This window comes from Ctenocephalides felis, unplaced genomic scaffold (assembly GCF_003426905.1).
Source record: "Ctenocephalides felis isolate EL2017-DRISC unplaced genomic scaffold, ASM342690v1 CF-g0.4_SCAFFOLD_01170, whole genome shotgun sequence".
NCBI classification, from domain to species: Eukaryota; Metazoa; Arthropoda; class Insecta; order Siphonaptera; family Pulicidae; genus Ctenocephalides; species Ctenocephalides felis.
The window spans coordinates 76745456-76760411 of record NW_020537324.1 but is presented as its reverse complement, the minus strand read 5'-3'; the positions used below and the strand labels follow the sequence as shown (position 1 = coordinate 76760411).

Here is a 14956-nt window from a genome sequence, read left to right as displayed (position 1 = left end):
CTTTTTATAAAATTTTCTTTAATATAAAAAAGAAATTACTGACATTTGGTGCTTGTTTCCAATTATTAAATTTTTACAAGCTGTATTAATATGGGTAAGTGATAATCTAAGAAACTCAAAACCACTGACGATGACGTAGAATTTTACGTCGAAACGTAAGGAAAAATAAAAATGTTTTAAATAATCTTTACTTATTTATATTTTTTACTTGATGTTACGCCCTCCAAGAAATTAATCATATATATATATATATATATATATATATATATTTTATTAATTTGGAAATATGAACAAACATTTGTTATTATATATATATATATATATATATATATATATATATATATATATATATAATAACTATATATATAAATATAAATATATATATATATATATATATATATATATATATATATATATTGGAAAATATCTAAAAGTATGCTTCTTTAATTGAAAACACTTCTTAATATTTCAGTTAAACTTTACAATTTTCAAAAATTAAATCATACTTAAAAATTTTGAATTAAAAAAAACAAAATTATTTAACATTTAATGTAAATTTTGTACATCTCAGACAGACGACAGACAAAAAATTAATGTTGCTTTTATTAAATTAAGGGTTTTGCATTTGCGTACCAAAATTTTTAATCAAATTTTGAAAATAGAAACAAGAAAGAACTTGTTTAAATAAGAAAAGGATGTAATTTTTATACTTTTAAGGGTTTCTTTATCACCCTCAGTTAAAAACAAAATTACTTTTCGAAAATAATCCTTATAACTTTCATACTAACTTAAAACTTTATATCTATAATAGTCTAATATAAAACTAGTGGTGTATGGCATTGTGCCTTAAGGCAAATTGCTGGAACTTCCCGTACCGTAATGAAATATTCGAGAGATTTTAAACGTTTTCAAATATATTATTACAAATACTTTTATGTAACTTTCATTATTTTTGCTATCTTAGGGTTATATCTGAGCAAATCAAATGTAAATCATAAATCAATTTATCTCCAGAACATCAACAATCCTCATTTCATTTCGAATTCAATTTCAAAAAAAAAATAGTTGCCTAATTTACACAAAATTGAAAAAGTGCTCCCGTATAGTCACAGTCTAAACGTATTTGCATATAATTCTGTGCGACATTTTCACTTATACTGTGCTCAGCTTGGCGGCATTTTCACATTTTTCAATAGTTTTCATAAAATTGAAAAAGTGCAAGTGCAGTACATAAACAGTCTAAACGCACTTGGGTAAACATTTGTACCAGAGTGGCGCTTAGACTGTGCTTAGCCTGAGTAATTTTTTGAATTTTTAATCCAAAATTACAAAAATAGTTTATGGAAAATATAAAAAGATGTACATAATATTTTTTATCCTCAAAAGCAATTGTTTTGTCAATACAAGCAGAAAGTTTTTTAGATCATTCAAATCGGACGCTTAGTTCACTCAAAAACTGCCATTTTTTGCACATTTTGCTCTGTATCTTCGAAATGGCGGGACCTGTCTTTGCCAAAAACTAATCACCTCTTCTCCCAAATATTACTAATTGAATGTTTTTTAGATTATTCAAATCCGACACTCCGTTCTACACACACATACACACACACGTCCATTTTTTCTGAGGTATGCCAAAATGTTCAGAAACCTTCAAAACGTCGAGAAATGCAAAAATTTTCATTTTAGATTTTCGGCTCATTACTATGACTATCCTATGGGAAGTTAATATGGTGCTTCTAACTATTCTATATACGTTTTAACTAATTTAACATTCTTCCCAATTCCAATTTAGTAATATGATCTTCTAAATAAATGATAAGACTATAAATGAAATTCTAATTTTTAATAAGGTTTGTTTTTTCAGGAAACCAACAGTAATTGTATCATAGTAAGAATGATCCAATATTCTACACCATCTTTGGAGCTAAAACTACAATTTTGGGCCCATAACTTGCAAAAAATCACAATGAAAAACATATTTAAATAAATAAATAAATATGCAAAATATTTGTTTATTTATTTCAAACTTAGTGATACCTGAAAATGATGACGTGGGATGATCCCAAGTAAGTTGACTTTGAAAAAAATGATACCTGTAAAAAAACACATAAATCTAGTTAACAAAACGCATAAACTTTTAAAAATTTCTTTTCATTTTTTATAAACTTAAATCTATAAAAATCATTTAACCACCTATAATACTCAATCAATCTTTATTATCAATCTCTAATTTTTCCATCTTCGACATGGATCGTCTCACGTTCCGGATCATCTTCACAATCCTTAGCCCATTCTTGTAACTCTGAGCTGCCGAAAAAGGCGTAAAAAAGTCCTCCGAGGAAATACATACCCGACATTATGTAAATTACGACCATCCATTCCTCTGGGGTACCCTGAGGATAAAGGACCCATTTGTAAAAGACTCTGTCAAAAAAGTTCAAGACCAAAATGCCAAGAACTTACATTGGACAAAGGACTCATTGGTAAAAAAATAGTGAAAAGATTTATAATTACACTAGCTCACCCGGCAAACGTTGTTTTGCTAAGTAATGTATATTCTAAACAATTTCTAGAGAATCATAAATATTAATACTTTTAGTGTATAAGGATGTGTTGTTTGAATGCTGTATACAATTAGGTATTATAAAAACAATAAACCCCATTAGTTTGTCTATGTTTTGTCAATACAATCAAGCTGGAAGCTTTATACACTTTCTGTAGAAATCATGGTATAATCCAATCCAAGTCGTTTTTTGGTATTTCGACTTATTGATTACGTTTTAAGCTTTTCAGATTCTTTTGAATTTTGCATTTTGTGTATAATTGTAAATAATACTACTGAGCTTATACAAAATTTTCAAATTTCTGCGAGGAAAGATAGAAAATGAATTAGATATATCTGCTTTGACCTGCTTTTTGAAAAGTTTCAAGTAACATACCTTGAATTAAAGTAAATTTAATAAAAAGTATATACGTAGAGCAGGGCAAGGCACAAAGTGTCCAATTTGAGTTTGAGCAAATATAAATTTTATTATGAAAATCAAACCAATTTTATCACAACAAATGACACATTTCAAACGAACAATTATTTGACTACGTTCAGTAAAACTACCAGCTACTTCATTATTGTAATAATGTGCTTTTTTGCTGTCTTTAAAAAATTTGTTATCTAGACCTTTTTACTTTTTTATAGGCGGGGTAACTTGGAACGGCCAGATGGCAAACAGGTTTAATGTCTTATTTTAATTTTAAAGGTATTTTACAAAATAATTACATTTTTAACTAATGCTAAAAAAGTACCAACAGAGGAAAATACTTTTACTATGGATTTTCAAAGATGACCGTTTATCTCCCAATATCAAAGTCATAAAAATCAAGGTTATAGCTGGTTATACATCTTTATCCCTTTACTTTCAAATAATGTTGTTAAACAATGCTTTAGCTTTACTGGTTTTTGACACTTTGGTCGTGCAACTTTTAACCGCGTACCTTCATATATTACTAACCATTCTTCGATAAATTCTGGCAAATTATAACTGGGAATAAGTTATTCGACAAAATGTACATGTAAATGTAAATGTATGTAATGTTCTTCTTCAGTCCTTGCATTTGCAATATTTCGCATTCTTCTTGCATTACGGCTTTGTTGGGAAAAATTCGATCGTCTTGGTCGCGGCATTATTAATTAAACTTCACTTTACCTAATATATATATAGAACCAAGAATTAATATTCATTCACTATTTTTAACATGAGGTAGTAGAGGTTAATTTCAATGACAGAAACACCGAATGACAGTTGACAATCGAAGGTAAATGTCATGGATGAAATCATTGATAGTATCATAGATTGAATAAACTACATAGATAGTTTATAAATAATTAATTCTGAATTAGAATAAAAAACGGGATAAAAAGTATTTTGTTTGTTTCTCCTGGCTCTAAACTACCTCCCTGCCACCAATAGATTATTGAGCCACAGCAACGCGTGGCCGGGCTAGCTAGTATATTTTGAATTTTCATTAGTGTATATATAATGAATTAGAATGAAAAACGGGATAAAAAGTACTCTATGTGTTTCTCCTGGCTCTAAACTACCTCTCTGCCAATTTTCATCTAAATCGGTTCAGCCGTTCGTGAGTTAAAAGTGTTCTAACTTAAGCGATCCTCTTTTATATATATATAGATTTACTTACATTGGACAAAGGACTCATTGGTAAAAAAACAGTGAAAGAATTTATGATTACATTTACTTACATTAGACAAAAGAGTCATGAGTAAAAAAATAGTGGAAGAATTTATGATTACTACTTACATTTGTGGTTATGTATCCTACTAAAGTGTTCGTGATGACTCCTGGCATAGATCCGATGGTATTTGAGATTCCTGTAAGAAGACCAGCAAATCTTGGTGCAAGTTCTAAGTAACTTAGTAGATATGATCCAGTGAAGGCTATGTCTGTAAACATTGCTGTTAGCATTATGAGGAACACTGCAAGGTATTTTTGTTCACAAGACAATAGGGCTATGCAGAGTATGCTGATTCCTGGGATTATGGTACCTAGGGGAAAAAATGATAATTGATCGATGAATGATAATACTGTCAAAATGTCATGTGGTTGATGTGCATTCAGGTGTTTTACACATAAACTGAGCCAGAAAGACTAAGATCGTTTTTTTTGATATTTGTGCAGTTTCTAGTTGAAATTTTATCAAGATTCTTAAAAGATTTCATTCTTAAAAGTCTCACGAGTTTAGCAAAATCTTATCAAGATTTCAGCAAGATATTAGCAAGGTCGTAACAAGATTTTCACAAGATTTGTGCCAGGTCTTAGCAAGATTTGATCAAGATTTCAGAAATATATCAGCATGATTTAGCAGGATTTTCTCAAGAACTTAGCAAAGTTTTAACAAGATTATTGCAAAACTTTCGGAAGATTTTAGCAAGATTTTTACAAGATCTTAGCAAGATTTTTTTGGAAGATTTTAGCAAGATTTGTAAAAGATTTTATCAAGATTTTAGTAAGATCTTAGCAAAATCTTCAAAAGATCTCAGCATGTCTAATAAGCCTAGCAAGATTTTTACATTTTTTTAGCAAGATTATGGTAAAATTTAAGTCAGGTTTTATTTTTAAGATCTTAACAAGATTTTAGCAAGATCTTCTAAATATTTCAGCAAGTCTGACAAGTCTGTCAAGATTTTAGCAAAATCGTAGCAAAATTTTATCAAGATTTCATTAAGATCTTAGCAAGATTTTATCAAGATTTTAGAAAGATATTAGCAAGATCTTAGCAAGATTTTTACAAGATTTTAACAAAATCTAATCAAAATTTCAGTAAGCAGGGTTGTAGCAAGATTTTCACAAGATTTTTGCAAGGTCTTAGCAAGATTTTATCAAGATCTTAGCAATATTTTGGCAAAAATTTTTACAAGATTTTTACATTTTTAGCTAGATTATAGCAAGATTTAAGTCAGATTTTATTTTGAAGATCTTATAAAAAATCTAATCAAGATTTCAGCAAGGTCTTATCAAGATCTTAGCAAGGCCGTAGCAAGATTCTTGCCAGGTCGTAGCAAGATTTATCAAGATTTCAGAAATATATTAGCAAGATCTTAGCAATCTTTTATCAAGATCTAGCAATATTTTGGCAAAAATTTTTACAAGATCTTAGTAAGATTTTAGCAAGGTCTTAGCAAAATCTTGACAAAATCAATCAAGATTCAGCAAGATCTTAGAAATATTTTAACAAAATTTTAGCAAGATTTTTACATTATTTAGCAAGGTTATAGCAAGATTTAAGTCAGATTTTATTTTGAAGATCTTAGAAAGATTTTAGCAAGATTTTAGCAAGATATAACAATTTCAAAAAATCTTTCAAGTTTATCAAAATCTAATCAAGATTTCAGCAAGATCTTAGCAAGATCTTAACAAGGTCGTAGCAAGATTTTTACAAGGTCTTAGTAAGATTTTATGAAGATTTCAGAAAGATATGAGCAATATCTTAGCAAGGTTTTTACAAGATTTTAACAAAATCTAATCAAAATTTTAGCAAGCAAGATCTTAGCATGATTTTAGCAAGATCTAGCAAGTTCTAGCAAGATCTTAGCAAGATTTAACAATATTTTTACATGATTTTAGCAAGAATTTAGGAAATTTTTCGTAAGATTTCAACAAGATTCTAGTAATATTTTTACAAGATTTTAGCAAGATCTTAATAAAATTTTAGCAAGATTCTAACGAGATCATAGCAAGATTCTGACAAGATTTTAAGAAGATCTTAACAAGATCTTGGAAGAATTGTAGCAATATCTCAGCAAGATTTCAGAAAGATATTAGCAAGATCTTAGCAAAATTTTTACAAGATTTTAACAAAATGTAATCAAAATTTCAGCAAGCAAGATCTTAGCATAATTTTAGCAACATCTAGCAAGATCTAGCAAGATTTTTACAAGATTTTTACAAGATCTTATCAAGATTTTAACAGAATTTACCAAGATTTTCGGAAGATTTCAGCAAAATTTTAGCAAGATTTTAGCAAAAGATTTTATCGAGATTTCATCAAGATCTTACCAAGATTTTAATAAAATATTAGCAAGATCTTAGTATGATTTCATCAAGATTTCTACAAGATTTTTACAAGATTCTAGCAAAATCTAACTATGATTTCAGCATGATCTTGTTAGTAAGATTTAAGCAAGGTCCTAGCAAGATCTTATCAAGATTTCAGAAAATCTAACAAAATCAATTAAGATTCAGCAAGATCTTAGAAATATTTGAGCAAAATTTTTAAAAGATTCTAGCAGGATCATAGCAAGATTTCATTAAAATTTTTACTTCATCGAAGTTTTAACAAGGTCTTAGCATGATCTTATCAAGATTTCAGAAAGTATTACAAGTTTAGCAATTTCTTGTCAAGATTTCAGCAGGATTTTAATGAGATTTTAGCAAGATTTTAGCAATATTTTCGCAAAGTTTTTACAGGATTTCAGCAAGATCTCAGCAAAAACTCAATAAGATTTTAAAAGATTTTAGCAAGATTTAAGCAAAATTTTCGTAAGGTCTTAGCAAGGTTTTAGTAAGGTCTTAGCAAGGTCTAGCAAGATCTTAGAAAAATCTACTAAGATCTAATCAAGTTGGTATCTAGTTAGAATCTAGTAACAATTTAGTTGATTTATTTGAAATTAGACTCAGAACAAACTAGTATGGAAAGTTCTTTATAACATTGTACCTATCAGATGATTCATTTTCCTCATATTAGTGATACTGAGTCCTAAAAAGTCCTGGACAGGTTTAAAAAGATAGGCGATGGCGATTCTCATTATCAAGGCACAAATGTAGGGCAAGGCAGACAGCAAACCATTCTGCAAATAGATAAACAAACTATGCAAATTTTACTGTGTTTTCATTAGTTTTATTTACCGTAGATAAAGCAAATACGATACGAGTCTACAAAAATATTTTATGACTCTCAAGATAAGATTTGTTGATGTTATTGTCTGGAATTCTACGAACTACATTTGGTAAACACACAGATTTTTATTGATCTTACCGCTTTCAAATCGAAATACAGAACTTCCTTCATCAGCATCGGCAAATTTATGGCCAATGTTACGAATGCCCAAGTTTGGCAAAAATGGGCCACATTATAGGCGTGTACTGGCACTGATTTTATTATTGAACCCCATGGAACTATCATTTTCTGGAAAAATAGAAAACAATGGTAAAACATTGCTGCTTGATATCAGGTTGTCGGAGAAACCCGGAACTCTAACCACTCTAAACTCCAGTTACTAATTATTTTATGGGATGACTATTGGCAAAATTGGTATTGGATCTGACTGATAAATAAAACAAAATTAAAAGACAATAAGCTTGATGTCGGGTTGTCCGAGGAACCCACAACTCTAACCACTTAGTAACTGATACCAAGCACTAATGAAGCTAGTAACTAATTAATCTGTTGGATTACAATTAATAAAATTGGTGAAGGATTTGACTTTGATGGATTTAGAAAAATGAGAAATGGTACTAGAACAAGCTGCCATCTTGTGGAGGATTAATAAAACTAATTCCAAAAATATTCTTGCCGATTTGGCCTTAAAATGAATAAAAACAAGTACTAAAATGAAACATCCTGGACGTCTAAAAATGTCAAATCCATATTGGTCCATCACATTTTTCTGGTCAACCATAAATACCATTTAAGAAAAATCTTTTCCAATTCATCTTTTATGATTGGTGATAAAAACAATAATGACAGCTGCTTGATGTCAGGTTGTCTGAGGAACTCGAAACTCTAACCACATAGTAATTGATAACTAAACATTAATTTAGCTAGTAACTAATTAATCTGTTGGATTACAATTGGTGTAGGATTTGACTGATGGATTTAGAAAACGGGAAAAGCCTAAATGATACATCTGGTACTAAAACAAGCTTCCATATTATGAAGGACAAACGAAATTAATTTCAAAAATATTTTGGCCTTAGAAGAAATAAAATTTGTATTGGAATACAAACTCCAGGAAGTGCACAACATAATGATCCATATTAGTTTCAGATTTTTCTGATAAATGCCATTGATGATATAAAAAATCCAGTTCATCTACTGACTTTGGCCAATTTTGTTCTAAGTTTGGTGACAAAAACAGTAATTTGTCCTGGCCATGACTGAAATCGCCTTAAAATAAATAAAATTTGTACAAAATAAAAAATCTTGGACGTCTTCAAATAAGTCCAATCCTTATTGGTCCATCACATTTTCCTGGACAATCATAAATACCATAAAAAAAGTCTTTTTCAATCTATCTATTACCATTGGCTAATTTTGTTTTATATTTGGCAATAAAAACAATAAATTGTATACCTTATTATTAGTCCTTGCAATGACTGAATTCAGATACCGCCTTTCACCAGGTGCAATCCTAGGATGACTATCAGCATCATCAAAAACCACAAAGTAGTAGACGATTGAACATAATGTTCCAAAACCACCTGCAAAAATAAAACATTGATCGATTAACCGATGTTATGGCAAGGCCATGTTATAAAGAATTTTATACTGAATATCGTCAAATGCCATGAGGTTGCTGTGCCGTCAGACGTACTTCTGAGATAGAAAATTGATAGTAGAAACCGCACAAATGCACAAAAAACGATGTTAGATAACAGGGTGTTTCTGACTCGGGTTCGTAACATACGAGTGAGATTATGTGTAAAATGCCTGAATGCACAGCAAATACATAACATTTTGACAGTATTCAGTATGATTTAGTAGCATAAAGTATAAAAGTTGGAGCGTAACATGGCCTAAATTTACGTGGAACATAGCTCCTTAAGGATCAGAGGCATGGACTCTTAAGAAAACCAAGAAAATTTGGAAAGCTTAGAAGATATTGGAAAGTAGAAAATAGATCGAAAAGATACCAAATAAATGAGTACTAGATTTTTTTAGATGACTATTTTACTAGATTAGTATATATAAAAAATGAAATAATATTTTTGGAACATAGCTCTCCAGGGATCAGAAACATGGACTCTAAGGAAGACCAAAGTTGAAGAAAAATTCTAGTGTTAAAAAAAACAAAATTGGTTCCATTCTGGAATAAGAGTGTTTTCTGCATGATGTTAAAAGCACAAAGGATAAACAATGCCCAAATGCACAACAAAAGATCATTTTCAAAATTAAAGACCAGGTCTCAGGAGCAAGAAATCACATTTTCAAAAAAATGGTACTGAAAACTACGTGTAACCCTAATTATGTCATCATAACCCCTTCTAATTATCAATACAAATCCAATGCACTTTATAGCATACAAATCGGTTCAACCGTTCTCTAGAAAATGCTAATGGCCATTTATCATATTTGGCCATTAGGATTTTCTCGAGAACCAATTAACCGATTTGAATGATTCAAAATGCGTTTGTTTTGTATTAATAAAAAACGTTAGAAATAAAAGACTGTTTGAAGAAAATTGGATAAGATCATTTTAAGAAAAAATTTGTCATGTCTTCTGCTCAGAAACAATAATTTTAAGAAATGGAGATAAAGTAGCAAATTACAAAGTGCTACAAAAAGTTGAAGAAAGCACTCTGGCGTTAAAAAAAATCCATATTGGATGAAAAGTATTTTTCTATTTAAAAAGAAGGCAAAATGCACAAAACAGAGAAAATTTTGGAAATCGAAGACCAGAACTTTGCAGCAAAAAGCACATTTTCAAAAAAATGGGTACTGAGAATTATGTGCAATTCCAAGTATCATTATGATCCCTTCTAACCATCAATATAAATTCAATGCACTTTAAATCATTAAAATCGGTTCAACCGTTCTCTAGAAAATGCTAATGGCCATTTATCATATTTGGCCATTAGGATTTTCTCCAGAACGGATAAACCGATTTGAATCATTCAAAATGTATTTGATTTGTATTGATGGTTAGAGAAGCTGATAAAGACGTAATAAGAGTTACACATAGTTCTAGGTACCCAGGACTTACACATAGTTTTCAGAACCAACTCTTTCAAAACTGTGTTTTTTTAATATATTTTTGTAATATGATTTGATATAAAATATAAGCAAATAATAATAAAAATAAAATTAATAAATAATTCATGCAGAAAATACGAATTCAATTTTGTTTTTTTTAACACCGGGGTTTTTTATTCAACTTTCTGTATTAATTTTATATTTGTTATTGTATCTTCAATTCTTAGAGTTTATTAGAATTTTTTTATTGTATCTTTAATTCTTAGACATGGCACTTTTTTCAAATAGATCTGACCCAGTTCAGACATCAAATTTGTTTTTGTAACATTTTACAGTACTTCATTTGGTTTGATTATTCATATCACAATTATTTATTATATACAACTATTACAATTTATTACCAGTGACGTAGAAAATCATAGGCCAACCCCCATCGATCCCAGTTTGGCACAAGGTACTCGCCAAAGGAAAAATAATAACATTGGCCAAAGGAAATCCTGTATAGGCTACACCCATCAATTTTGTCCTTTCTGCAGGCGAAGCCCATTTTGCAAACAGGACATACATTGCTGGCAAACACAAACCCTAGAGGATAAAAGACACATCTAAAAATATCAGTTAAATTCAAATTATTGGAAGTAGTTTTTTTCTACTTACGCAGACAATTCCTTGAATGATCCTCAAAACAAAGAGCATCTCTGGATGTAACCTTGCAGCCACTGGCATCAACAAAGTGCAAATACTTTGTAAAAGGTTTCCCAAGACAAAAAATAACTTGCCTCCAAATTTATCACTAAACCAACCTCCAAATGCCTGGCTGACGATGTAGCCGTAGAAGAATCCACTCAGGAGACGTCCTTGGAGCTCTTTGCTCCAATCAAATTCCGCCTAGGCAAATAAATTGTAAACAAAAATGCACCAGGTTTGGCAGACCATTCTACTTACCATATCATAAAGACTAACAGCACCACCATCACTCTCCTCCAAAGCATAGCATCCAGGTTGCCTAACTCTGGTAAAATTTGCATCTCCTTCCTTTGGCAACCAATTATCAAGTGTCCCATTAAGATCTTTGCCCTTAATCATGCAAACAAGGGCGAAACTCAGATTAAATCTCATAAGTATCAGATTGGTGGTCGTGAGAAAGGCGCAAAGTGTGAAGACCAATCTGCATGAGCCCCATAGGGGATAGTGGGGCAGTGTGTACATTGGAGGTGACTCTTGCTGGTGGTGCTGGTGGTTGTTTGGGGCAGACTGGTGCTGGTGGTTTGGGGATGTGTTGTGGCCATTTTTGGAGTCTTCTTGTTTGTTCACCGGGCCTGTGCCGTGTTTTGTAGTCATTTATCTGGAGGGTAAAAGGAATTAATATATTAAGAAACTAATAACCACTTTTCCCCATCATTACGAACTGAATGGTTTTTGGATAATACAAATCGGATGATCCGTTCTCTCAAAAACTCGATTTCTATTTAAGATTATTAATAGATTAGTAATAAAAATAAAGAAGTCAACTTGGATCAAAAATAAATGTGTGGTCAAAACCGTTGTTTCTGGCTTTACGAGAAACTGATAAAGCCTTCTAACAATAAATACAAATCGAATGCATTTTAAATCATTCAAATCGGTTCATCCGTTCTCGAGAAAATTCTAATGGCCAAATATGATACTTTTTACTTGGAGTTGGACCAAAAACTAACAAACAATCCAAATCTATTCAGCATTTTCATTAGTGATTTATTCATTCAGTATAATTTCTGAGCAGATTTTGATGATCCGGCTAAACTTGGTCCAACCCTTGCAAAAATACTCATAAATGGCCATTCGCATTATCTAGAGAACGGATCAACCGATTTGAATGATTCAAAGTGCATTCGATTTGTACCTTAATATGATACATTTTACTTGGAGTTGGACCAAAAACTAACAAACATTCCAAATCTATTCAGCAGTTCTATTATTCATATATTCATTCAGTATAATTTTTGAGCAGATTTTGAAGGTTTGGCTAAACCTGGTCCAACCCTTGCAAAAAGTATCATAAATGGCCATTCGCATTATCTCAAGAACGGATTAACCGATTTGAATGATTCAAAGTGCATTCGATTTGTACCTTAATATGATACATTTTACTTGGAGTTGGACCAAAAACCAACAGGTGATCAAAATCTATTCAGCAGTTCTATTAGTGATATATTCTTTTAGTATAACTTCTGAGCAGATTTTGATGATCCGGCTAAACTTGGTCCAACCCTTGCAAAAAGTATCATAAATGGCCATTCGCATTATCTAGAGAACGGATCAACCGATTTGAATGATTCAAAGTGCATTCGATTTGTACCTTATTATGATACATTTTACTTGGAGTTGGACCAAAAACTAACAAACAATCCAAATCTATCCAGCAGTTCTATTAGTGATATGTTCATTCAGTATAATTTTTGAGCAGATTTTGAAGGTTTGGCTAAACCTGGTCCAAACCTTGCAAAAACACTTATAAATGGCCATTTGCATTATCTAGAGAACGGATCAACCGATTTGAATGATTCAAAGTGCTTTGGATTTGTACTGTTGGTTAGCAGAGGAGGTCAGTTTTTGGTAAAGGCAGGTACAATGGTTTTGAAGTCCCAGGAAAAAGTGCACAAATCATGTGGCGAGCAAAATAAAACAAAGTGTCATATAAAGTAGAAAATTGAATTAAAAATTAAGAATTTTTGTCGCTTAAAAGTTTATTAGTCAGAAAAAAATATTGAGTTTTTTTTAATTTCCGGTAGGTTATTAGTTACAGTAATGGGTCGAAAATCGAAATTGAAAATTTTTACATTTCTCGACGTTTTGAAGGTTTCTGAACATTTTTAAAGGGCATACCTCAGAAAACTAATGGATGTGTGTGTGTGTTTTGTATGTCCGCATTTTTTCGTCCACGTTTTCGGGCGCCCGGATCAACTGAATTGAATGGTTCAAAAAACGTTCGATTCCTATTAATAGGGAGTTGTGCTGATTAGTTTTTGGAAAAGACAGGTCCAGCCGTTACGGAGATATGGAGCAAAGAGTGCAGAAAATAGAAATCGAGTTTTTGAGAGAACGGATCATCCGATTTGTATGATCCAAAAAGTTCGTAATGACGGGGAAAAGTGGTTATTAGTTTTTGGCAAAGGTAGGGCTAACGATTTCGGAGATACAGAGCTAAATGTTAAAAAAATGGCAGTTTTTGAGAGAACTAAGCGTCCGATTTAAATGATTCAAAGAACTTTCTGCTTATTTCAACAAAATTATTGCTTTTGGAAAAAACAATTTGTTTCTAATTTTTTTTCCAAAAAATTTTTTGTAATTTTGGTTAAAAATTCAAAAAATCACCCAGACCAAGCACAGTCTAAGCGCCGCTCTGGTGCAAATGTTTACCCAAGTTTATGTACTCGAGCATTTTTCCAATTTTGTGATAACTATTGAGAAATGTGAAAATGCCGCCAAGCTGAGCACAGTATAAGTGAAAATGTCGCACAGAATTATTTGCAAGTGCGTTTAGACTGTGACTATACGGGAGCACTTTTTCAATTTTGTGTAAATTAGGCAACTATTTTTTTTTGAAATTGAATTCGAAACGAAATGACGATTGTTAATGTTCTGGAGATGAATTGATTTATGATTTACATTTGATTTGCTCAGATATAACAATAAGATAGCAAAAATAATAAAAGTTACAGTATTTGTAATAATATATTTGAAAACGTTTGAAAATTCTCGAATATTTTATTACGGTACAAAAGTTCCAGCAATTTGCCTTAATTTGTACCACTAGTTTTTTTAAATTTCAAATACTTTAAACATTTTAAAAATAATAATAATTTATTTATGTTAACAATAACACAAACAAGTGGTGTTAAGTATTTTGTAATGATAAATTAAATAAATAAAACTTTGTTAGATATAATTAAAAATAGAAAAAAAGTTGTTTTTATTACGTTTCGACACATAATTCAACGGCATCATCAGCAAAATATAACTTGACAAAAAACTAATTTTACAATCTAAAAAATAATCTCACTATTCCTGCATTTGTGCTAAATCTTTTCTTCCATGTTCATATTTCACCTCCTAGTCTTTCCCATGTATCTATTACCAGTAAAACAAATTTGTGACTTCAAAATAGTTATTATCCAACAACGGAATTTTTGTAAATTTTCCCAAAAACATAGCTACAAAGATAGCTAGTAGCTACAGTTGCGTTATGCGCCCGACGGAGCTGGGATTCAACTAGTGAAATAGAGGAATACATTGAAACTATGTGAGGATAGGGGAAAACCGAGGGATAGGGAATAGATGAATTTATATATATATATATATATATATATATATATATATATATATATATATATATATATATATATATATATATATATATCTATATATATAAGTCTCGTGTCACGATGTTGGTTCGCGATGGACGCCCAAACTACTGGATCGATTTTAAATT

The 14956-nt window shown here is 30.8% G+C and overlaps 1 protein-coding gene across 4 annotated transcripts; it reads right to left on the bottom strand.

The window, feature by feature from the left end:
* Nucleotides 1–2194: 2194 nt before the first annotated feature.
* LOC113366115 (uncharacterized transporter slc-17.2-like) lies at nucleotides 2195–14722 on the bottom strand. 4 transcript variants are annotated; one of them, XM_026607664.1, is made up of 9 exons: nucleotides 14528–14722; nucleotides 11431–11830; nucleotides 11143–11373; nucleotides 10887–11070; nucleotides 8866–8993; nucleotides 7549–7698; nucleotides 7228–7360; nucleotides 4314–4558; nucleotides 2195–2393 (listed from the first exon to the last, which is right to left on the bottom strand). In XM_026607664.1, exons 2-9 carry the CDS (start codon nucleotides 11824–11826, stop codon nucleotides 2220–2222), a joined length of 1641 nt encoding a protein of 546 aa, XP_026463449.1. In that variant the 5' UTR covers nucleotides 11827–11830; nucleotides 14528–14722; the 3' UTR covers nucleotides 2195–2219. The 4 variants fall into 4 exon arrangements, with proteins under 4 accessions (XP_026463449.1, XP_026463452.1, XP_026463450.1 ...); XM_026607667.1 differs by having other exon boundaries at nucleotides 4314–4384; XM_026607665.1 differs by lacking the exon at nucleotides 14528–14722 and adding an exon at nucleotides 14445–14461.
* Between the last annotated feature and the right edge of the window lie 234 nt (nucleotides 14723–14956).